The sequence below is a fragment of the Fistularia commersonii genome, chromosome 10, assembly GCF_037954325.1.
Source record: "Fistularia commersonii isolate RoL2024-O1a breed Wild chromosome 10, RoL_Fcom_v1.0, whole genome shotgun sequence".
Taxonomy (NCBI): Eukaryota; Metazoa; Chordata; class Actinopteri; order Syngnathiformes; family Fistulariidae; genus Fistularia; species Fistularia commersonii.
Genome location: NC_141293.1, coordinates 6,467,580 through 6,493,009, shown reverse-complemented (window position 1 = coordinate 6,493,009; position 25,430 = coordinate 6,467,580). Strand labels below are relative to the sequence as shown.

Sequence of the window (25,430 nt, the reverse complement as noted above, 5' to 3'; positions counted from 1 at the left end):
CTTAAATTTAAGAGAAATAAAATTAAATCAAAATGCATCAAAAATTAAAAATTTAAATAATTTTATAATGATATTAAATTTGAAAACCTAAAATTAATCAATAAAATAAAAGTTGCATTTTTGTGGACAAAAAAATTAACATGAAAATAAAATTTAAATATAATCAAACGAAACAAACAAATTAAAGTAGGAAACTTAAATAAAATTCAAAGGACAAAATTGAATAAAACAAGAAAATGAGAAATAAAAAACTAATTAAAATAACATGCACATATCATTCAAAAATTTAAAAATAAATAAAATTAAAATAAAATGAAAACTTAATACAAGACCCTTGTCTGAATCTTTTACTGTATAATTTATTTTCAAAGTGAAAATTCAATTAAAATTATTTTTGATAATGTAACATGAATGTAAACTCATGAAACTGTACTGCAAACTGTTGCAAAAACTAACTAAATAATTACATTAACAAAGGTCCTGCCAATTAACAAGAAATTGACAAACTCCTTTCAAAATAAAAGCACAGTCAAATGATGGCCATGACTAAATGATATGCCAGCATTAAGCTGTGGAGTACTGAGAGAATTGGTGGTACACAAACCCCTTGTACTCGCCCTGACAGTACCCACACTGATACTACTCTCTCAGAGCCCTGATACTGACAGTACTCACACAGACAGTAGTCATAGTGACTGTACTCATTGTCACAGTACTCTTACTAATAGTATTTACACTGATAGTACTCATACTGATAATAATCATACTGATAGTACTCATACTGACAGTACTCATACTGATAGCACTCATGTTGATTGTACTCCTATTGATAGTACTCATAGAGAGCGTTCCTATTTACAGTACTCACACTGACAGGCACTCATTGTGACAATACTCTTACTGATAGTACTCACACTGATTGCACTCACACTGATAGTATTCATACTAACAGTACTCACACTGATAGTACTTATGCTGATAGTACTCCTATTGACACCCCGCAACCCCCCCCCCCCACACACACACACACACACACACATTCCTCTCCCCCCCCCAATTCCCCTACGGACTCCACACTAAATAGTACAGCAGCTGTCGGCCTCCGTCAGCCCAGAGACCATCTCTAAACATATACTGCCCACATACACACACGCACACACACACACACACACACACACACACACACACACACACACACACACACACACACACACACACACACACACACACACACACCAAAATAAAAAGTTAAGAATTTAAATTTCACTTTGTTATTATACTCTTAAACCCTGCAGTTAAAGGAACAGAGCCAGCAGGTGGAACCTTTGAAGAACCTTCTGGAGAACCTTGTACTGGCTGGTTCTTTCTCCCCATCTTCACCAAACACCTTCTAAGTGACTCTGGTCTCAAGGGGTTCTACTGAGCAGTCAGTCGGCGGGGTTCTCCTGGTGGAACAGGGTCTCCTCATCTCAGCTGGGGCAGCTTCTCCAGGTGGAACCAACTGGCTTGTTTTTATAAGGTTATTTTTTTAATTATTGCATCTTGTACAAAACAATAAACAGCCATGTTTGTGGGAGGAGGGCGGTTCAGAGCCTGCCCACCTGGGGGAGAGGGGGGGCCTTCCAGAAGACGCCAGTGGCAGCCTCACATGGAGCCCCGGGGCCACCAATCATCACACAGGCAATCCGGCCGGAGCTTCTTCCTCATCTCTATCTGCATCTTCATCATATCCATCTCCATCTCTATCTCCATCTCCATCTCCATCTCCATTTCTGGCAGAGCGTCCTCCTCCTTCCATTCTACCAGTGTCTGCCATACTGACCAGGATCCTCCTCTCCCTCCTCCTTCTATTTTTTGTCTTTTCTTTATTTTGTGTTTTTTGAAGGCCCCCTATTGGCCGGCGGAGAGACAGAAGCTCCGCCCACCGGCACCGTCTGAATCCACTGCAGGGCAGGAGAGGAGGTGAGAGGGTGAGTGGCAAGGCCACATCACACACACACATTAACAAGTTCACACTCATTATGCATTGTTACACACATAAACATATACTCACACACAAATACATACACACACACAAATGTACAGATGTACACACACACGAAGACCCATACACACACGAACACATTCACAAATGAAAACTGACACACACACACACACACACAAACACATTCAAACATAAACACACACACACGCACACACACACTCACACACACACACACACACACACACACGCGGACACACATATACTTTAAAACTGAGACACACACACATACACGTGCTCACCTGAGCTCAGAATCTCAGGTGAGGAAGTGGACAAAGATGATGGCGAGGCCAACGTTGAGCAGCATGACAAGGACCACCAGGATGGAGTTAGGACCCTGTGGGGGGGGCAACAGGTCAGAGCGTATGTGTGTGAGTGTGTGAGTGTGTGTGTGTGTGTGTATGTGTGTGTGTGTGTGTGGGTGTGTGTGTTTGTATGTTGAGCACCTAAGCACTTACCGGCTCCTCCTCCAGAACCTCAGGAGGGAGGTCCAGACTGGCCTTCTTGGTTTCTGCAAGGCTCTTGGGTTTGGTCGACTCCTGTCGTTTGGGTTTGGCTGCCTCAACCGGCTTGGCGGCCTCCTTGGGCAAGGAGGGGGAGGGGCTCGGGGCCGGTGGGGGTGGGGCCTTTGGCGCCAGCGCCAGGATCTGCTTGGTGGGTGGCGGCAGGCGCGCCAGGCTGGACGGGTGGAAGTCGTCCTCCATGCCGATGGGATCTTCAGGCGGCGGCGCCTTCACATCAGCCTTGACGTAGTAGCCGTGGTACTGGGAGTGGATCTGCCCATTGCTAGGGTGACTGCTGGTTGTCATGGGAATGGGCAGTTTGACCGCTGCAGGAACTTCGTGTTGCCTGAGCGACAGTTTGGATGGTGCCTTCGTGATGCCTGACGGGTCGGAACAAGACGGAGGTAACAATCAACCAACACCTTCTGAACATCTGGATCTCCTTGGACACAAATATCAAGGCTCGACCTGGTGAGGAGTACTACAAGTGCATGTTCTCGGTTTCCAAGAAGTACTTTTTGGAGTACTGGTGGCTCTGAGACCAAGAGGGTTTCGGATTTTTGAGCTGCGAGTTATTAACAGCCGATATGAGATCAACAGGGTCACCGGGGGGGGGGCAGGCATTAACCATGGCCGGTCACCTGTCAACCGCAGGGTCGCAAATAGAGGCATCCCCTTCACCTGGACCCTTCAGTCTTCAAAGAGCTCTCTGACTGTTTTTGGACTCAGGGAGGAAGTTGGAGAACCCAGGGAGAACCCAGGCTGGAGAACATGGACTCCACAGGGAGAGAACCCAGCCCAACAGCAGATCAGAACCTTCTCGTTCTTGGTGTAAGGCAACACTGCTGGAAGAGTTCTCGAGAAGAACTAAAAGGAATTTTGACCCCAACAATCAACAGGCAGTTCCTCAAGTACTTCCACTGCCCAGCAAGTACAAGAAGCAGCGTTTTTTTATCCACCCAATGTACAGTGAACAAATACAACAAGTAAACAACTACAGAGGGACTAGAGAAGAACTAGAGAAGAATAGAAGTACTACAGAAGGACCAGAGTAGAAAGGGAGAACAACGGGATTGACTACAACACAACCACAAAAGTATAACAGAAGTATTATAGAGGGACAAAGAAGAACTACAGAAGCATGACAGACAATCAACAGAAGATGTTAGAGGAGACTGGTTCTTAACGTCCATGATCCTTGTTGATAAGAAAGTACTCAGTGCTGGCAGGTTCTTGGGAACCAATCAGTGGAAGGGAAGGAAAGTTCTCCGTTGGGAACCTGGGAACCACGGCTCCACCTCACCTGCGCTCTGAGACTCTGGTGTGGGGTTCTTCAGGGTGGGCCGGGGGCCGGGGGCCACGGCTGGGGCCAACTTCTTGGTGGCAGTGGGTGAGGGGGCGGGGCTTGGCGCTGGGCTCTGGGATGGCGACTGGGTGGGTGTAGTGCCTTTACGGTAGAAGTGAGGACTTCCTGACGGAGATTTTTCCTCCTTCTCCTCCGGGACCTCTTTCACCTCCACCGGCTCATTGTACTTCTGACGGATGTAATCAGGCCCTATGAAGGAATGTGAGGGATGTGAGGAACATGTTCATGAAATAATGACTTCATTTGAATCCATTAGGGTTTGGGGTTGTGGTGGGACAGTGATGGGGTAGCATTGGATGGTGTGGGGGTAGCATGGGAGGTGTTCAGGGTAGTATTTGGTGGTGTCTGGGGCAGTATTTGGTGGTGCTGGGGTAGTATTTAGTGATGTCTGGGGTGATACTGGGAGGTGTTGGGGGTAGTTTTTGGTAGTGTTTGGGGCAGTATTGGTTGGTAGAGCCATTAGGGAGTGGTACTAGAAGGTGTTGGGGTAGTATTTGGTTGTGTTTGGGGCAGTGTGGGTTGGTGGTGCTGTTAGGGCGTAGTATTTGGTGGTGTTGGGGGTAGTATTTGGTAGTGTCTGGGGCAGTATTGGTTGGTAGTGCTGTTAGTGGGGGTAGTATTGGATGGTGTTGTGGAGAGTATTGGTAGGTGTTGAGGGTAGTATTGGATGATGTCTGGGGGAGCACTAAGAGGTGTTGGGGTAGTATTTGGTGGTGTCTGGGTCAGTATTGGTTGGTGGTACTGTAGGTGGGGGTAGTATCGGGTAGTGTTGAGGGTTAGTATTGGGCGGTGGTGTCGGGGGTAGTATTGGTCGGTGGTGGCATCAGTAGGGGTGGTTGTGGTTGGTGTTGGGGGCTAGTATTAGATTGTTTTGGTGGTGGCAGTGTTGGGTGGTGTTGGAGGTCGTATTGGTGGTGTTGGGGGTTAGTATTGATGGTGTTGGGGTGATATCTAATAGTGTATAAATCCATAAAAAACTTCAAATAACTCATCCATTAATGCCTCAAGCCCCCCCCCCCCCCCAAAAAAAACAACATGGTGGCTCCTCGATCCCTTTCGAACCCCCTAAATTAAGGTATGAGGAGACCTGGGGACATTAAATACACCCCTCCACCCTCGGCACCCCCGTGATCATCTTACGCTTCACCTGCCCCCTGCTTTCGAAATAGGTTTATTTACAACCTGTGAGCGACCCCCACCCCCACCCCCCAGGGTTATTTTAAGTTCGACACCCAGGCCTTGGACAGGAGGAACGCGGGGGGCGGGAGGCAGGGGGGCAACGGGGGCAGGATGGGAGGGGCAGGGGGCTAAAGGTTCAGTTGAAAGTCTGGAGCAAAAAAATAATGGAGGAAAAGAAATTGGTTGCCAATAAAAAGACTATGATTGACAGATAAAGGTGAGGATGCATCATTCATTCACATTCTTTGCAACCTTACAACCTGGAGAACACAGGCAGGAGTACCTGGAGAACCAAGGCAGGAAAACCCTGTCACACCTGGGCCAGTGATCAGGTCACTATCATGGGGTATTATTGGCTGTTGGTGGTGGGGGTGCTGGTGGAGGTGGGGGCAGTTATGTGGTCTCGAGGGCAGATATGAAGACCACCAACAACCCTGCTGCTAAACAAGGGGGTCGTGGTGATGGTGTCAGAGATAGTATTGGATGACAGTAGGGGTACTATTGGGAGGTGGGGGTTTGTCGGCAGAGGTAGCATTGGATGGTTTAGGATTGGGTGGTGGGGGTGGTGTTGGGGGTAGTACTGGGTTGTGTCAGTGATTGTACTGGATGGTGTCACGGTATTATTGGTAATATTGGGGGTAGTATTTGGTGGTGTCAGGGGTAGTTTAGTGCGGTGTTGGGGTAGTATAGGGCAGTGTCAGGGTTAGTATAGGGCAGTGTCAGGGTAGTATAGGGTGATGACAGGGGAAGTATTGGGTGGTGTCAGGGGTAGTAGTGTGTGGTGTCAGGGGTAATATTAGGCGGTGTCTAAGGAAGTATTGTGCGGTGGTGGTGTTGGGTGGCATAGGTGGGGTTTCCAGATTGGGGCACCTGGCTGGTGGAAGCTGGGGGACAGCTCCCTGGCCACCGCCCTGGCGATGTCCGAGTCGTGCCCGGCGGCCTGGGCCGCTTGATCTGCCGCCTCCGCCTTCGCACGTGTGTGGGCTGTCCTGCAACCAGAGGGGCGGAGCCACATCACATGAGGGTGGGGTTACATCACATGACTCCACCCACTTTGCGCCAGCACCATACCAAATTTGGATCGGCTCAACCTGCTGCCAAGTATTGATAGGTAAACATCTCAGATATGAAGATCCATAGTGATATATCTGGTGTATGTGTGTGTCCTCCTGCGGGGGGCAGTGCCAATCATGACTTCATCAAAAGCATCCACCTCCCTCGACTCACACACTTGCATCTTCAACACACACACACACACACACACACACACACACACACACACACACACACACACACACACACGCACACACACACACACACATACATACACACACACACACACACACACACACACACACACACACACACACGCACACACGCACATACACACACACACAGCTTGTCTTATCTCAGTCACTTGCCCACTCACTTCACCTCTTTCTTCACCTCCTTCCCACACACTCCTCCCTCTCTCAGCTTCTCAGCTGCAGGAGTTACCACACATATATAAGTATAATCTAATTACATATACGTATACGTATACGTATACGTATACATATACATATACATATACATATACATATACATAAATACACAGGAATTTAGCTTGCTTCTCCTTCTGCTCCATCCTCAAGAGGCCTTCTGATGAGACCTTCTTGGGGTCCAACCAGGCTGGAACCAGAACCAGGTTGGGACAATTGAGAGTTTACGGAAAGGTTTTTAATAGTGCCGTTGTCACATCAACACCCAACGTCCATGTTGGGTTGACAGGAAAAGGCCACTAGTTAGCACATTACTAACTCAAGGAAGCCAAGAAGGTAGTTTCCATCCTGAGCATTTGCTGTCAGCAGTTTCTAGCTAAGCATCTGGTGATTATTTTTGGGAGTGTATTCTTTTCTGGCTCTGTCCAATGGCAGCACACTGTTACGATTTTGACATTCCCTGCTGTGCCGGTTACCTGGAGATGGCGATCTCCACTTTAGTCCTGGCGATAGCTGCCGCTCGGACCGCTCCCTCAATGGCTCGATCCACCTTCTGTTTGGTCTTGGTGTTCCTCAGGGGGATCAGCTGCTTCCTGATTCCCCGGGTCAGCACGTTGTTCTTGTACTTCCCCTCCTCCTTGGAGCCATCAGGGAAGATGGTACATCCATACCCGTGGCGCTTATTGTTCAACCACTCGCCCTCGTACTTCATGCCATTGGAACGCTCAGAGACACCAAAGCCACTGCGCTTGTCGTTCTTCCACTCGCCCATGTAGGACTCGGTGGTGGTGGCATCCACGTTGTCCTCCAGGGGCAGGTAATCGTCTCCACCATCCCCGTCACCAAAGCTGATGGTGGAGTTGGCGTCGCTAGAGCTGATGCGACTCATAGTAGTGTCACTGTGCGCGGAGCTGCGCTTGCTGGAGATGGAAGAGCGGGAGTCCGATTTGCGCAGCCGCTGCAGACTCCCAAAGAGCGAGCCCCGTCGGAACAGGCCCTTCTTCTTGTCAGGGCCATCCCCATCTGATTGGAAGTTGAGGACAAAGCCCCCCCGCGTGCCGGCAGGGCTGTCAGAGAGGATGTCGCGCAGCACAGTGCCATTACTCTGCTCGCTGCGCAGGGAGGCCAGCGAGGTCCGCAGGGGGGAGCGGATGACAGAGGCCATACCGTAAGGGACACTTTGACGAACGCCATATCCATGGCGCATCCCGCCCGTCCACTGCCCTTGGTATGTTCCTGCAGACAGAGACACAGACCATGAAGGTCAGACCACTTTCAGGAAACATTCGGGATCGATAGAATGCTAACACTAATGATATGCTAATGCCGCTTTGATTGGCTTCAAAGAGTCCATACTCCCCACTGTTAACAACGCCACGACAGCATCATCCTGTGGACCAACAGGAGCCCATGGGCTGACAATGTAGGCTGGTGATGTCATTCTTCAAGAGGGATGTTAGCTATGTAGCCACATCCTGATCTCCATCCACAGGATTTGGTTAACTCACAGATACAAATCAGGAGTACAAAATTCAGTGGTCCAATCTCTGCACCTTTTCTCCTGCAACCAGGGTCTAATTGAAGGGTGGAGCCAATCCCAGCTGGAGGGGGGAGGTGGGGCTAAACCGGGGCAGCTCAGCTGTCAATCACAGCCTTCAAACCATTCACCTTCTCAGTAACAACCAGAGAATTTAGAGTCTTCCATGAACCCTACACTGTTCTAGAGAATCCAGGCAGGAGAACATCAAGGTTCTTGTCAGTGAACGCACTGACAATGTCTGGAATATGGAGAACCTGGAGAACCGAGGCAGGCATGGGGAGAACATGGAGGACCTCCAGTAGGAGTCAAACCAGGAACCTCCTAGTCGTGAGGAGGCTAACCGTTTTTTGCTCCAACGGTGGAACGATACGGTTCAACCCTGATGTTCCCTCCTGTTCTCAAACACAGAGAGGAGAAACGTCTGGCTCCATGAGGCTGGAGAAGAAATGATCTACATTCCGGAGCTTCAGTTTCTCACTGGGGGGTGGGGTGGGGTGGGGCGTGAGGGGGCATTAAGGTCTATTTATAATGCTCCATCGAGAACACAACTTGTGTGTGTGTGTGTGGGTGTGTGTGTGTGTGTGTGTGTGTGTGTGTGTGTGTGTGTGTGTGTGTGTGTGTGTGTGTGTGTGTGTGTTTGTGTGTATGTGTGTGTTCCAACAACGATGTGCACAAGGTGGAGAACACCATGGATGTAGACTGAAGGGGGGGAGGCTGTAGCCCAGGGTGGACAGAGAACCTCATCAAACTGAGGTGGAGATGTCGCGTGGAGGTGGTGGAGGTCATTGAGCTAAAACCCACCTCCTAAGTACTTTCTGTATTCATTCATTGTTTACAGGACCTCATCTACATCCATGCACAAGGGAGAGAACACGGCAAGACCCCAGGCAGAGGGACCTGGAGATACCAGACAGGAGAACCTGGAGACCCCAGGCAAGAGAGCCTGGAGAACACTGAAACCAGTGCTCTGACTCCCAGTTCGATATTTCTGTAGTCACCAGAACTTCATCAAACCGACGGCACCCTAGCCATATTCTCCCGCCTGGGTTCTCTCAAGGTTACCCGCCTTCTTCCCACAGTCCAAAACCAGTTATTAGGTTCACTGAAGCTTTTGAATGGTCCACGGGTGGGAATAAGAGGGTGAGAGGTAATTGACAGGTGACCCGAAGAAGGTCCTATGATGGAAGCCATATCTGTAGTCCTTCTCTTTGGACAAGCCTGAAGGATTAGATGAGGCACCCTTATTGGGACTCACGTCACCTGAGTGTCAGATTCAGATGACTGTCTGAGGTCTGACAATCAAACAGGGTCGGTGCAATTCCTGGAGGCTCCAGACAGCACGGGCACCTGGACCAGGTGGAGGAGACCACCTGAAAGCCATGGTACAACACTCAGCTTGGTGTCCTGGTGTGGGGGTTGGAGGTGGTAGTGTGGGTGAATCTGGGCGGGGGGGGGGGGGGGGGGGGGGGCATTCAAGTCAGAGAATGTGAGAATGCGCTATTTTAAAAGATGGAAGTAACTGGAGACACGGGGAAGTAGACTGCTCCAGCCAAACATAACTCTGAGCAGCTACCTTGCTATGTGGAATAAGCCGGTGGGCAGAGACACAGAGAACGTCCTGAGAGGTTCTGATCTACTGCTGGGATGACCTCAGCCCACCGGACCCCCCTTAAGGAAGGCTTCCAGCACAACAGGGATTTTATTTAGCTGTGAGGCAGCTAAAACCAAAAGCTCTATAAAAGGTCAGTCCACCTTAAATTAGTAGCTATACCCTGCAGGCTAATCACCACAGGCTAACCCCCACTGGCTAACTCCCACAGTCTAAATCCCACAGTCTAACCATGTAGGCAAACTCTGCAGGTGCAACCCTTCAGGCTACCTCTACAGGCTAATCCTACAGGCTAAACCAGCACACTAACACCCCACAGGCTAACACCTGCAGGCTAAACCTGTAGACCAACCCTGCAGGCCTAACTCCACAAGATACCCCTGCAAACTAAATCCTCGCATGCGAACCTGGGACCTGGAAAAGAGTCACCAAACAGATGGTTCTACCTAGAGGAACCCTAGGTAGAACCTCGCTCTGAGTCCAAGTACGTCCAAAGCAGGGGTTTGGCCAAAGAAGGGTCAGTTTGGGTGTCACACCTCAGCTAACCTGACAAATATAATAATAAATAATAAATAATTTCATTTAATTGCATTATTTCATTTTATTTATTTCTCTGAAATTGATCATAAAGTAGAAATCCTTTCTTCTTTTTGAGATTTTAATCCAGCCACCCCCCCAGGTGTGAACCAGCAGGGTGGCACCAGGTGAGCTCCTACAGGTGGACCTCCTCCACCCAGGCCTGGTCCAAGAACAACGAGTTCAAAGTGGTCCTGCTTCCAGTTGGTTATTATTATAATTACCGTCATTATTATTATTATTATTATCATTATTATTTGCTTCAACTTACCATCAGCTCCGCATTAAATACATTTATTTTTTTGTTTTTAATGAGGCCTATGGAAAGCAACAAGCACAATAAGAAACACAACACATTCGTCTCTTTTAAGAATAACTTTAAGAAAATAATTTTCCCCTCTATATTTTAGTTTTTTAATTGTATTTTTACCATCTATTTTGAACTGATTTTTTTGAATTATGTGAATAAGCTTTTTAAACAATTCTAAAACACCAAGTCAATAAAGAATGGTGGATGAAATGATAAATGTTAAAGTTATCTTAGTTCTGCTTGCTTGCCGTTTTCATCCCTATTTTCATTATTATCTGTTTTAAGGTGTCACCAGTTATTCATTAATAGACAATTAACTGATGTTTTTATAGTAAAACATGGAAAACAGTCCATAATAAAAACAATAAAAACACACAGCACATTACTCTTTTAAGAAAAAATACATATTTCTAATTTCAAACAAGTTTTTAAATTGTATTTTTATGTACTTTTTAAAATTGATCAATTATTATATTTTCTATAATTATGGGGTTTTAAGGATTATAGAACAACAGGTCAAGAGAGATCACTTAGTTCAATAAACAGTTCAAATATCAGTTCAATAAACGTTTAAATAGGATTGTTCACAATCATTGGAAGAATTGTTACAATTATCATGCTCGTTTTCGATATAAAAATCAAATTAATTGTCGATGGTAAAGTTTTCCTAACCCTGCCTGAATTGAGTCCATTACCGGTGCTCCACCTCCGGGGGACCGGGATAAACATACAGCATGTTTCTAATAATACCCCCCAGGCCCCCCTCGCCAGGGCCCCAAGCCCCCCCCCCATCTCCCCCGCTTACCTCCGTCCCCATAGGTCTCCACGCCGTAGCCGTCCTGCAGCCCGGTGCTCCAGGTGCCCTCGTAGCGGGCGGGGGTGCTCAGACTCTGGCGGACCCCGTAGCGGCCCTTGAAGCCGTGGCTCCACTCGCCCCTGTACACCCAGCGGCCCTTGCTCTCCACACCCAGCCCGTGGCGCTTCCCCTGCGCCCAGTAACCCTGGTACAAATTCCCGGAGGGCCAGGTGTAGACCCCAACCACCTCGAAGCCGTTGGCCCAGGAACCCGAGTACTCGCCCTGGCCTTTGGGGCCCGTGCACACGCCGTGACCGTGGGCTTTGCCCTCCTCCCAGCCCCCGCAGAAGGTGCCCCCATCGTCAAAGTCGAACCGGCCACCCGTCATTCAGGAACCGGGGGAAGGAGGGGGTCAGGGGGCAGGTGACCCGGGTTCGGGTGCTCAGGCGCGGGCGCGGGACGCCCGGGAAGACCCGGGAGCGCGGCGGGCTCTACGAGGACCGGCGGCGGCGGCGGCCGCGGCGGAGGGCATCGGCGGCGGGGGGCCGGGGCAGGAAGAGGAGGAGAGGAGGAGGAGTGGAAGAGGAGAAGAGGAGGAGAGGAGGAGGAGGACAGCGGCCGCCGAGCAGCTCCAGGAGGCGCTCCAGGCTCTTGTGCCGGAGGACACTCCCGCTCCGCCTTCTGAAGCGGCGGAGCGCAAATTCTGTGGGAATGAGGGGGGAGGAGCGCTTCCGGTCTACCCCTTCAAAATAAGAGGGTAGGCTGCGAATGCGAGGGGGCGTGTGAGGTCATTGGCCTTTATTTCGAATTTAAATCATGCGTGACAGTTTCTGCAGTATAACAATAACAATAATAATAATAATAATACACTCAAGAAAACACAAACCACTGAGGTCATAAACACATTAAACATATATATATATATATATATAGATAGATAGATAGATAGATAGATAGATAGATAGATAGATAGATAGATAGATAGATAGATAGATAGATAGATAGATAGATAGATAGATAGATAGATAGATAGATAGCTATGTTGTCAGGGGCTTTATTTCTCTGGAAGGATCTGCCAAGGCAAAACGGTCCCAGATGAGGGACCAAGACAAAGTGTGGCTCAGAAGAACCTAATGAAGAAGACAAATGTTGGACCTAGTTTTTCCTTGCCCGGATGCGGGCATTTTGCTTGCTGTATGGCCTGATCCATGAATGTGATCCATTTCCTCCCAGTCTGGGAGCAGGCTATTGAATCTTGTCATCATTGAATCTTGTGACTCAGTCAGAGTCATGTTCAGCCTCCCTTTGGTGCATTGAAACTCCTTTATGAGGCTTTAGACGGGCAGATCCAGGGCACCATGTCCATACAAGCCAAGGTTCTTGGGGCAACGTGGGAGAACAAGCCACTTCTTGATGTATGAACTGATTCTCCTCTCAAGCTTCTCAACTTTGGTCACAGGGATCTCGTAGACCATGAGGGGCCACATCAGACAGGGGAGCAATCTGAACTGCAGGCCCCACAGTTTCAAAGTCCCAGGAAGCAAGGTCTTGTCTATGCTGAAAAGACCTTTGATGGTTTCTTTCCTCAACTGATCACTCTGGTCAGAGTCTTTGAGGCTTGCATTGTACCGCGGCCCATTCTCTTAACTGGCAGCTCTGATAACAAAGAAATGGGTGTGTCCTTGATGCGGAACCTCTGGTCCACAAGTCCCTTAACGATGGATATACTACTGGATTTACTGGGTTTAAACTTCATCTGTGCCCAGTCAGTGCTGACCTGAAGTTTTTCCAGTAGCTGTTTAGTGCTTGCAACAGTCAAGGTAAAGTTAGGCGGTCAAATCATCAAGATTGGATGATTGCAGCCGATCTCCTCCCACAACAAACTTGAGGGGTGAGGGTACATCCAACCGTTATTCCCACTTCCAAATTGCCTTGAGGATGTTTATTCTGTTGTTCGAATACAGAATTGCAGATCATGGAGGTAGTTCCTCCACCAAGTCTGTGGTATTTGGGATGTTGAAGAAGGACTTGTCTAGATGAGACAATGGGGGACAGTTCCATCCATCCATCCATCCATCCATCCATCCATCCATCCATCCATCCATTCATTCATCCATCCATTCACCCACCCATTAGTTCATTGGCCCATTCATTCACCCATCCATTAACCCATCCGCCCTTTTTCTCTCATCCATTCATTCATCATCCATCAATGCATTCAGCAATTCATCCACCCTCTCATTCATCCATTCATCCATTCATTCATCCATCCATTTATCCATGCCCCCCTTCATCGCTTCACCCATTAATTCATCCACCCATCCACCAATACATGCATCCATTCATCCCCTCATCCATCCATCCATTCAACCTTCATTCATTTTATCATCCAACCACCCATCAATTATACATCCATCCATCTACCAATCACCCATCCATCCATCCATCTACCCATCATCCATCCATCCATCCATCCATCCATCCATCCATCCATTAATCCATCCATCTATTCATTAATTCACCAATTTATCCATTCATCCATTAATTAACCCATTCATTCAGTTATTCTTTCATCCATCCATTTGTCCATCCACATTTTAAATTAAGTTATTCATTCATTCTTCCATACATCCATTCATACATCCATCTTTTAATTCAGTCATTCATTCATCTATTCATCCATTAATCGATTCATCCATTCATCCATCCATGCATCCATCCATCCATTCATCCACTCGTCCATGTATCCATCAACATTAACTCGTCGTCACCCTTGGTCAGGTGGCCGTTTCTTCGACAGCTGTTATTTTGAAATCAGTGACATGGTCGCTTCCTGTGGACGTACGCCACATCTGGTGACCGACTGGGTCCCTAGCCTGGGTTCTAGCCATGTTCTCTCTCTTCCCGAGTGGGTTCTCCCTTATATGTTGTTTTCAGCTCAGGAGACCTCCCAGATGTTTAGGGCAGGAGAGCCGACCTGGAAACAGAGCCTCGGTTCTCCAGGAACCACAGGAGGTCTTGCTAATAGGGGGTATGGGCCGATCGTTAGCATGTTCTTTTCATATCTTTTCTGGAAGAGGAGCACAGACATGGAGGAAAGTGGCAGACATTCTCCACCATCCATCAGCAGGGTCTGTGAAGTTGGGATTGCATGAAGGAGGCCCTCTGACAGACACACAAACACACACACACACACACACACATGCGCGCACACACACACACACACACACACACACACACACACAGACAAACACACTGTTATCGGGCTGATTGTGTTTCCAAGGCTGCAGCCGATCGTCCAATGAAAACACAGGAAACCTGCCTGACGGTTCCTTAATGGAACATGACCTCAGCGTGGAACCTTGGTGGAACATGAGCTCAGCGTGGAACCCTGGCGCCTGCTATTATTGAGGCTGGGCATTCGTCATCTGCTTCTTGTTTTCATGGAGGGGGTGGAGGTACAGGAACACATCTCACAGTGACAGAAGTTCCATGGAGAACCTGGCTCCAGCTCAGCGGAGAACCTTTTTTATGCGCTGCTTCCTGTTTTTGATGTTCCTTTGTTTTCTTCGAATCACAGATCAATGAAGACTATGAAGTCTTCCATGTTCTCCTGCCTAAGTCCTCCATCCTCCTCTTGTCCCTCGGTTCCCTCCACCTCCTCCATCTTCCACCCACAGTCCCATAGCAGTCAGGAAATGAAAACTGAATTGTCCACGAAATAGATGGTGAATGATAGGATGTCTGTGATTGACTGCTGACCCATTGGGCTACATCTCACCTTCAAACTCAGGCACAGCTGTGATTGGCTCCGGAGCCGCATGCGGCTCTTTCATCTTTACACTGCGGCTAAGAGTGGCTTGGGAACATTTTTTTTAAATATTTAATTGAAGTTATTTCACTTGTGTTAATTCCTTTTTTTTTTACTTTTAGTTCTAAGTTGGAAGATTATTGTGATCTTGAAATATCAAATAAAATTATATTTATTATTTTTCATCGCACAAAATAACGTCATAGTCGCGGAAGCCGGTATACCTGCCAGCCGGTAAAGTCCCAATTTGCAGATGCTGTGCGCAGAAGTTCAGGAGCAGAAGTCCCATAAACCAGGTAAAACAAATATTTATGAAGATATTTTGCAAACATTTATTTTTTATTGTTTACTGACACAGTGATTTTTTTTTCCCAATCATTTTTTTAAATTCAGGTCAAGGCTCCGCTACACGCTCTGAAATCCCAAAGCTCAAAATGAGTTCATTACGTAAATAAAATCAAATTTTTTCTGAAATACTTTGTGAATTTTGGACGCAACACACTACACACTTGTTTATACACAGTGTAAAGGTAATAAAAAGCAATATATACAGTGGTACCTTTAGTTAAGATGTCAAAAAGTAATTGCGGCTCCCAGTGTCTTCTTTTCCAAGGAAACTGGGTCCAAATGGCTCTTTGGGTGTTAAGGGTTGCCAACCCCTGTTCTAGTCCATCTGATTTCTGATTGGTCAGTCACAGGTGATTAGCAGCTGTCCACTGTCACCCATAAGCAGAGGGCAGCTAAGGAACAGAACCAGGAGAACAGTCAGGGCGCAGCTGACATGGCTCCCTGGTGGCATTCTGGTCTTATGAAGGTTCTGAGGTCACCACCAGACAAAAGGAGACAACCAGACAAAAGATATTTATTCTTTCAAATCCTCTGCTCTCCTCTTCCAGGAACCCAGACCTCCACTCCCGCACAGGCTGATGTTCTCCAGATCAGGGACACAAGAGAACCTCCTGCCAGAACCAGGTTCTGGTCCAGCACAACACGTCAGAATTTCTACGCTGCTTTGAAAACCAAAAGGAGTCAGTTGAAGCAGAAGTACTGAAGATGGATGAAGTACTCACATTATTTTGGATACTTTAGAAGTATTTGGACACGGCACCATAATACTCACACAATACTTTGACTCTTGTTGCTTTGCAGAGAAGCTATGCTAATGTGATGATGTTATAGAAACATGAAAGACTAACATGAGAAATGATTGCTAATGTGAGAGATGCTATGCTAATATTACAGACGCTATGCTGACATTAGAAAAGCTTGGCAAATTTGAGAGAAGGTTTGCTAACGGAAGTTATAGATGCAATGTGATTGTAGGAGATGTTCGGGTGACATTAAGGAACCATGCTAATATTGGAGTTATTATACTAGAGTGGAGGCCACTATGTTAGCAAGAGATGCTCTTGTTAATATGGAAAATGTTATGCTGACATGAGAGAAGCTATGCCAGCATGAGAGATGTAATATTAACATGACAAATGCTATGCTAATGTGAGCATTGCTATGCCATTGTGACAGAAGCTATGCCAACATAAGATAAGCTATGCTAATGTGATAGATGTTATTCTACCATATGCTATGCTCTGCTAATGTGATCCTAAGGTGTTTTGTTTGGTGTGTTTTACTCGACCCACCAGCAGTGACGGTCCACACTTCTTGGCGTGGGGTTCCTGTTCCAGAGAGGTTCAAGGAGGTTCGAGCTCCACACCTCGAACCGCAACCTCCTCCTGAAGAACACTGCAGTGTTTACTTGTCAGAAAGTAGATATTATAAAGTGCTTATTTCTATGCTTCCATGAAGTACTAATACATGAAAACAGTCCTCCCACATGCAGCAGATGAGTAATTGTACTTTTGTGCTGTAGTAACTGTCAAGAGTACAAAATATTACTGAAGTACAAATGTGTGTCTACATGTTGTGTGTGTGTGTGTGTGTGTGTGTGTGTGTGTGTGTGTGTGTGTGTGTGTGTGTGTGTGTGAAGTGAGGCAGGGGGAGGTGTTCTTTGTGTGTTTGTGGGGTGTGTGTGTCTGGAGAGGGGGCTGAACCCGGTCACCTTCCGTCTCTACGAGCTTCTGAGCACAGAACTGCCTCAGTGCTGGACCAGCACGCCTCCAGGAGACCTCCAGGACACCTCCAGGTCCATTACGGGACACTTCGAAGTTTATTCCAAGAAACCTCAAGGGAATTTCCGGGAGTCCTCCAGGTCCCCTCCAGGACTCTTCCAGGTCAATTCTAGGACTGTTCAAGGTCCACTCCGGGTGTTCTCCAGTACAAGGCTTCAGGTGAAGATGACGGGGCTCCTTCTCCTGTCGTGCACCCTCCTGCTATGCTGCATTCACGGACGTCTCCTGAACTCCACTGATGGACCCCCACCGCCCCCCAGCAGGCTGCCCAGCCCCAGAGCCCCTTCTGTTGGTCCTGGTGCGGGCCGGCTGGCACTCCATGCAGCTCGGAGGCGGCGCTTCATCAGCAATGGGGATGCAGCAGCCATCCTGCAGTACCACAACCGGGTCCGGGCCGCCGTGGCCCCGCCCGCTGCCAACATGGAGCTCATGGTGAGGGAACAGCACCACAGGACAACAGCAGGATGTGGTTAGTTAGTTAGTTAGTTAGTTAGTTAGTTAGTTAGTTAGTTAGTTAGTTAGTTAGTTAGTTAGTTCGTTCGTTCGTTCGTTTGTTCGTTCGTTCGTTCGTTCGTTCGTTCGTTCGTTCGTTCGTTCGTTCGTTCGTTCGTTCGTTCGTTTTACCAGTTTGACATTGTCCTTTGGCAACTGAACCCTGATGAAAAGATGGATGGTTGGATGGATGAATAAATGGTTCAATTGATAGATGATGAATTGATGGATGGTTGGATGGATGGATAAATGGATAAATGGTTCAATTGATAGATCATGGATGGATGGATGGATGGATGGATGGATAAATGGATAAATGGTTCAATTGATAGATCATGGATGGATGGATGGATGGATGGATGGATGGATGGATGGATGGATGGATGGATGGATGGATGGATGGATGGATGGATCAATGAATTATTGGATGAATGGATGATGGGTGATGGATGGATAGATAAATGGTTCAATAGATAGATGATGGATGGATGGATGATGGGTGGATGTTGGATGGATAATGAGTGGATTGATTAATCAATAGTTGGATGAATGAATGATGGATGATGGATTCGCTGTTAAATAGACAATTAGCACCCTGCTTAGCCAGTATAGTATGGGCTGTGAGTCCCACCTGTTGTCCATTCCTGTGTGGATTCTCTGTTGGGTTCCACCAATATTGGTCAGCAGTTCCCCAGATAGAACTGGACAAGTTTGGTCTGTTTGGGTCTTGGTCTGGATCTAGATCTGGATATGGACCTAGACTGGTTAGATCTGGATCTGGATATGGACTTGTCTGGATCTGGATCTGGTTCTGGATCTCTTTGATTACTTTGACCCTGAGGAACCCTGAAGTTCCCCGTCCACATTCCACAGACAAAACACCTCACAGGAAACTAGCTTGACGGGAGACGTAGCATGAGGGCAGCTCAGAGGAACGTAGCCAGCATCCTCGCTCTAGGGCGCGGCCACTCCACCAAAACAAACAGAGAACTGTTGTGTTTGGATTCTGCAGGGTTCTCCGCTAATTTTAGGCCGATAATCATCTGGTAGAGCCTATAAGCTGCGACACTGGGGCCTCTGGGTTTAGCTTCTGAGAATCAGGAGGTGTGATGATTGTCCAGGATCAACCACCATCTTTGGTCCTCCTCCCATAAAACAGAGAACTGTTTCCTGTCCGCTGTCGACTCAAAATGAATTCCTGGAATCCTCTGCTTTTCTAGACAGAGGACTTCAACGGACAGAACATTCAGGGTTCCTTCCTCTTAGCCTGGTTCTGAGCCTAGAACATGTATTCGTGGAGAAGTTATACCTGTTTTCTTAGTATTCTGAGTACCACAGCATGGCAAAAAGCTTCACACAGTATCCAAAGTACTGCGACTTACAGCACAACCAAAAAGCAATACTTCGTCCACCTTCAGTACTTCTGGTTTGTTCCGGTTTTTCGAAGCAGCGTTGAAATCCCCACGGGCTCCGCTGGACCAGAACCCGACTCCATCTGACTCTGGCAGGAGGTTCCCCTGCGTCTCTGAGTTGGAGAACATCAGCCTGTGTTATGTCACTATAGCTTCAGTAATATTACCATCTCTCCCATTACCGATCATCTCTCATGTTAGTGTAGAGTCCTTCACGTTAGCATGACATCTTTCACATTAGCATAGAATCTCTGCAAAGCAACAAGAGTCAAAGTATTGTGTGAGCACTACGGTGCCGTGTCCAAATACTTCAAAAGTATCCAAAGTACTACAAGTACTTCATCCACAAGTACTTCTGCTTCAACTGACTCCTTTTAGTTTTCAAAGCAGCATGTAAATTCCACCATGTTCTGATTGGACCAGAACACGGTTCTGGCAGGAGGTTCTGCTGTGTCTCTGAGCTGGAGAACATCAGCCTGTGTGGGAGTGGAGGTCTGGGTTCCTGGAAGATGGGGAGCAGAGGATTTGAGAGGATAAATACCTTTTGTCTGGTTGCCTCCTGCCTTCTGGTGGTGACCCCCGAACCCTCATCCGACCAGAATGCCACCATGGAGCCATGTCAGCTGCACCCTAACTGCTCCCCTGGCACGGTTCTGTAGCTGCCTTCTCCCCACATTTCATCCCTGATGGGTTAAATACAGTGGTCAAATTTCACTGATGTTGTGCTCTAAGTATAACTTTATGTGACAATAAAGGCATGTCTTCTTCCTCTTTGCCTGTAGAATCCTCATGTTCTCCTCTGGTGGGCTGTGATCAAACTTTCTGTTTCTTCCTGTCCATCACAGGTATGGGACAGCGAGCTGGCCCGGACGGCCGAGGCATGGGCCTCCACCTGCCTGTGGGAGCACGGACCGGCTTACCTGCTGCGCTTCTACGGGCAAAACCTATCGGTGCGGACCGGAGGGTGGGTGAATGGCAACGCCTGATCTGACGGCAGGGCCGGTACTCTGTTCTGATGATTCTGGGTTTGTTTAACTTCTCTATCTGTGCTGCTCTTGTTTCTATGTAAGCATAAACAGGAGATGCTACAGACACTACCCAGCTCTTACATGAGCAAGCATACATGTTTGGAACCTCGCCGTCACTAGGAAGTGACCTGGAGGCATCTGACTGCTCCCTCCCTCCCGAGAACCCTGCAGAACCTTCTGAGCAACAACACACAGATTCCTGGTCCATCTTCATTGGTCAAGTCAGGTTGTCTGAGATTAATCAAGCCCTGCCACCCTAGAAGAAAGGCACAGAAAATAAAACTCAGGTCGTGGTGGCCTGGCCACAACCCCATCTCCCTGGACACCACGCCCTCACAGTGTTTTGCATTTCCAGCCAACAGCAGCAGTCATAGTGTCTGGATGGAGGTGAGCTCACAAAGGCTGACAAGACCCCATGGTCTTCCTCCAAACATCTGGGCCCTGGACTTATGAGTGCTCAAAGCTTTGGATGATGTCACTCCTTGGATGCCTCGCTGCCCAGCAACTGATGGATGCTGATTACTTCAAGCCCTTGGAGGACCTCCTGTCTGATGGATGATCTAAAGCAGATCTCGCTCCTCCAGCTGGTCCCTGTGGGTGGAGGGGAGGATCTTCTGATCGGAGCAGCCAGATCTTTTTCAGGTTCCTTCTTCAGGGCTAAGTCCTCCGCAGACTCCATGGTGCTGGTAGGGCAAAGCTTTATCAGTAGAATTTCTTAACATTGAATAGAACTTCAAACCTGGACTACCAAGATCGCCAGAAGTGCCCTGTCATGACTGGTTACCACAGCAGAGATCAGGAATTCAACCTCCGAGTTCTTGGCCAACAAGTCTTTTCTTGTGCTCTTCTCTTGGGCCATGTTCATTCCTTCATGTGCCGAAGGATCCAGGACCCTCATATCTGACTCAAATGTCAGCTGTCTCATGGAGCTGCACCGTGGTTGACAGAAGATCATGCAGCGTGGTTGACCCGCTATGACCCATCATCGTGTCTGCAATCTGAGGGATTGTCCTCAACCACCAGACCTGCGCCACAACATAACCTGAGGATTATTTTTAGGAAAATATAAGATAAAAATAATCCTTGTTCCTCTTCTTGAAAAGTCAAAATTCTACATTACTTTCCAGCTCCTTCTTAAGAACCTGCAGCAAATGCTGTGAAGTCCATCACTTAGTTTATGTGTCATCTTCTGGATCTTTCTACGTTCCACTGGTGGCAATGGTAGCTTCTAACTTCTTGACATCTGGAAATCTTGAATTTGAGCCCACCTGAGAAGGTTGTTCAGGATCCTTCCTGACTGACTCTGGACCAGCTGAGTGTGGTGTCCACATGCAGAAGTGATGGACCTGTTCTTCTGCATCTCACGATGACCCCTGATTCTGCTCAGGCTTGGCCACCAGCGGTCAGTTCTGCAGCCTCAAAGCCACAGGCTGGTTCAAATGAGAAGGAATCTTCAAGTTCTCAATGCTTGATTTCACTTCTTCACATTGTCCCAAAACTGCCAGCAGGTTCATCGAGGACTCTAAAATGGTCATAGATGTGAATGGTTGGATGATTAACAGCTGACCCATCGAAGTTAAGTCCTGTCTCTGCCCAGTGACAGCTGGTATTGGCCCCACCCACCCATCACTCCAACAATTGTAAGTGGCCAAAATGGCAGCCTTTGATTGCAGAAAGTTCTGCTATTGGAGGCTGTTGGAGCCAATCAAAGGGATTGGAACAACAAGCTGTTCTTTTAGGTCACCTTCAGCAGTCTCCTCCATAGCTACCAGTCCATCCTGCAGCTGCTGAAGCCCTGGTATGATGAAGTCCATGACTACGTGTTCCCCTACCCTCGGTTCTGCAACCCTGGCTGCCCGCTGATCTGCTACGGCCCCATGTGCACCCACTACACCCAGGTAAGATGAACCCTGCAGAGAACCTGAAGAAACCCCCAGCTGCTCCAAACCTCCACCCAGGAGCTTGCCCAGACAAGGGTCTGGAGCCTCAGGTGGGATGTTTGCTGATTCTCCGGGCTCTGCTCCCTGTTCCAGATGGTGTGGGCATCCACCAGCAGGGTGGGCTGTGCTCTGCAAACCTGCTACAACATGCTGGTGTGGGGAGTCCAGTGGAGGGTGGCCACCTTCCTCGTCTGCAACTACTCTCCAAAGTACACACACACACACACACACACACACACACACACACACACACACACACACACGCACGCACCCCTAACAGCACCAACGAACTGGATGAACGAATGAATGAGTGAACCAAATGAATGAGGGAAATGGATGACTGGGTAAACTGGATGATTGTGTGAAATTTAACCAGATAATGAGTGAACTGAATGAATGAGTAGACAGATGAATGAATGACCAAGATGAATGAGTGAACTTCCTGTGCCTCCCTCCCTGTCCTCCAGGGGTAACTGGATCGGGGAGGCCCCATACCGCCCGGGGTTCCCTTGCTCCGCCTGCCCTTCCAGCTACGGCGGCTCCTGCAGCAACAACCTGTGCCTTCCAGCCGGGGCCTCCCCCCAACTGCAGGGGTTCCTGTAGTAGGACACAGAAACCCGCCCGGTCCATGGCCCAACGCCGGCCGGCTCGACCAATCTGGAGGCTGCAATCAACCATGCAGAAGACATCGTCCAGTTAAGAAGATTCGAGATATTCAGAGCAACCAGAGGAAGCCAACAGTGGGCATCATTTGAAGGAGCCATCAAAGGGCAACATTTGAGGGCACCATCGGAGGGTACCACCTGACGGAGCCACCTGAGGGCACCATCTGAGGGAGCCACCTGATTGCACCACAAGAGGACCCCATCTGAAGGACCCATCAGAGAGCATCTTCTTAAGGAGCCATCAGAGGGCATCTTCTGAGCTTTACCATCTGAGGGTACCACCTGACAGAGTCACCAGAGGGCTCCATTTGAAGGCACCTCCTGAAAGAGCCACCAGTGTATGACCCGGCAACATCACCTGAAGAAGCCAACAGTCTGCCACCTGTGGGCGCCACCAGAGGACACTATCTGGGGGTACCACCTGAAGGAGCCACTCAAGGACACCATCCACCTCCATAACCCTACTTTGGACCAGGATCTGCTGTTAGTCAGAATGCTGCTTCCCCTCTGAGCTGCTGAGACTAACTTCTTCAAACACTCTCAGGCGTCTCCTCAGCAGTTCTTCAGACTGCGGGTGTTCCTCATAATGTGCATGGAGCAGAACAACCGGTGTGCACGTAATCTTGAGGGAACCAAACCTCGCCTTGACATCTGATCTCGGTAGGCAAGGTGGAAAGCCAACCCGCTGATCTGGACCCTCAAGAAGCTGCCTGGTTCAAGGCCTCTGCTCCTGCTCAGTTCTAACAGGGTTCTCCGGTTCTCACTTCACCAGGGAATCCAAACGTCCTACAAGGCTGAGGGACAACAAGCCACGCTTGAAATACAACTCAAAGATACTTGATCCATGAGGAACCCCCGAAGAACCTCCCGGCAGATGATGAGCTGCTTTGGCAGGACTGACTGAACCACACCTAAGAGCTCAGCAGGTACACGGGTTCTCCAAGAGAACATCTGCGGCTCACAGTTCTGTACTCAATACATCTGAGGTACTTGTACTCAGGTTGCCAGGTTAACAGGATAATTTGAGTACTCTCAGTACTTTCATCACAGATTTTACACAAACAGGTCATTTTGAATGTTTTCACTCAGTTTGTCCTTCTAAGGGTTACACACACACACACACACACACACACACACACACACACACACATACATATGAACATACACTCACACAAATATACACAGACACACACACAGACATACAAAAATATACACAGACACACACACACAACACACAGCTATACACAAACACACAGAGGCCTCATTGAGCTGTGATTGACGTCTGGGTTAAGCTCTCTGCCCTTTCCGCCCTGTCTGGACCTTGCCATTCAGAAAGTCATCATCTCAGCTTATTATGGGATGTTTCATTTGTCAGCAGTCAGGATAAATCCCATCTCTACTAGCCACTAGCTCCTAATGAATCAGTTAAATAATCCATATAACCAGTTTTATCCACCTCTGACCCCTGACCTCTGACCCCTGAACCCTCCCTTTGGGATCATGACTCCACCCTCTTAGTCCAGTAACCTCCAGCTGGACAGAAACAGGAGCCCTCCAGGTTCTCCAGGTGCTCAAATATGTTGGTTCCTCAACCAAATACTCAATAAAACATCATCATTCTCTCTGTGTCCTGCTGGAGTCCCTTCATTTTCATCTTCATTACATCAGTGCAACAGAGGACTATTAAGGTAAGTTCATTCATTCTCTGCACCGCTTCTCCTGCAGTGGAGCCCATCCCTGCTGTGGTTGGACACATGGAGACTTCTTTCTTCTTCGCCACAGCAAATCAACCTTCTCCATCTTACCCTATTTTCTGTATCCTCCTCTCACCCCAACTACCTTCATATCCTCTGTCACTCAACCTTAAGTCTTCTCCTTGGTCTTTCTTGAGACCTCCTGCCTCGCAGCTCCAATTCGAGCATCCGGCTACCAATATATTCACTATCCCTCCAATGTACATGACGAACCATCTCAGTCTGGCTTCTCTGACCTTCTCTCCAAATCATCTAACATGTGCTGTTCCTCTGATAGACTCATTCCTGATCCTATCCATCCTGGTCACTCCCAAAGAGAACCTTAGCATCTTCATCTCTGCGACCTCTAGCTCTGCTTCCTGTCTTTTCATCAATGTAACTGTGTTCTAGGCCATATGGTATCGCTGGCCCCCTCACTGTGGTATATATCAAGTATGATATATACCACAGTGAGGGGACTTTGGCGACATATATATATATATATATATATATATATATATATATATATGCATAATCATTTTATTTTTAATATATACTTTTACTCTAAAGATTTGCTACGATAAAGTATGAAATTATGCTTAATAAATCTATAATAATTATGATTATTATTATAATGAGAGGGTGTGTGTTTTACATCTCCTTCCTGCAGTTCATTCTTCAGCCTCTAGATGGCAGCGCCGCGCCGCCTGGCCCCAGAGCAGCGGAGAAAGAGGAGGAGAAGGAAGAAGAGGAAGAGGAGGAGGATGCAAAATCCAAACCCAATTCTAAGTTTCACTGCGAACGAAGCCCCGCCCCTCA

The 25,430-nt window shown here is 48.0% G+C and overlaps 2 protein-coding genes across 3 annotated transcripts; one reads left to right on the top strand and one right to left on the bottom strand.

Annotated features, from left to right (window-relative positions):
* Positions 1–1,518: 1,518 nt before the first annotated feature.
* On the bottom strand, positions 1,519–11,936 carry LOC147230187 (junctophilin-1-like). Its single transcript, XM_086153428.1, has 7 exons — positions 11,411–11,936; positions 7,047–7,806; positions 5,960–6,078; positions 3,848–4,099; positions 2,500–2,924; positions 2,284–2,378; positions 1,519–1,943 (listed from the first exon to the last, which is right to left on the bottom strand). Exons 1-6 carry the CDS (start codon positions 11,787–11,789, stop codon positions 2,298–2,300), a joined length of 2,016 nt encoding a protein of 671 aa, XP_086009554.1. The 5' UTR covers positions 11,790–11,936; the 3' UTR covers positions 1,519–1,943; positions 2,284–2,297.
* A 5,392-nt stretch (positions 11,937–17,328) lies between these two features.
* On the top strand, positions 17,329–24,026 carry LOC147230186 (peptidase inhibitor 15-like). Of its 2 annotated transcripts, XR_015106743.1 has the most exons (6): positions 17,329–17,773; positions 20,091–20,209; positions 22,039–22,171; positions 22,307–22,422; positions 22,681–23,538; positions 23,651–24,026. XR_015106743.1 is itself a non-coding variant. In XM_086154339.1 (5 exons), exons 1-5 carry the CDS (start codon positions 17,507–17,509, stop codon positions 22,814–22,816), a joined length of 771 nt encoding a protein of 256 aa, XP_086010465.1. In that variant the 5' UTR covers positions 17,329–17,506; the 3' UTR covers positions 22,817–24,026. The 2 variants fall into 2 exon arrangements, 1 of the variants encoding a protein (XP_086010465.1); XM_086154339.1 differs by having other exon boundaries at positions 22,681–24,026.
* Positions 24,027–25,430: the final 1,404 nt, after the last annotated feature.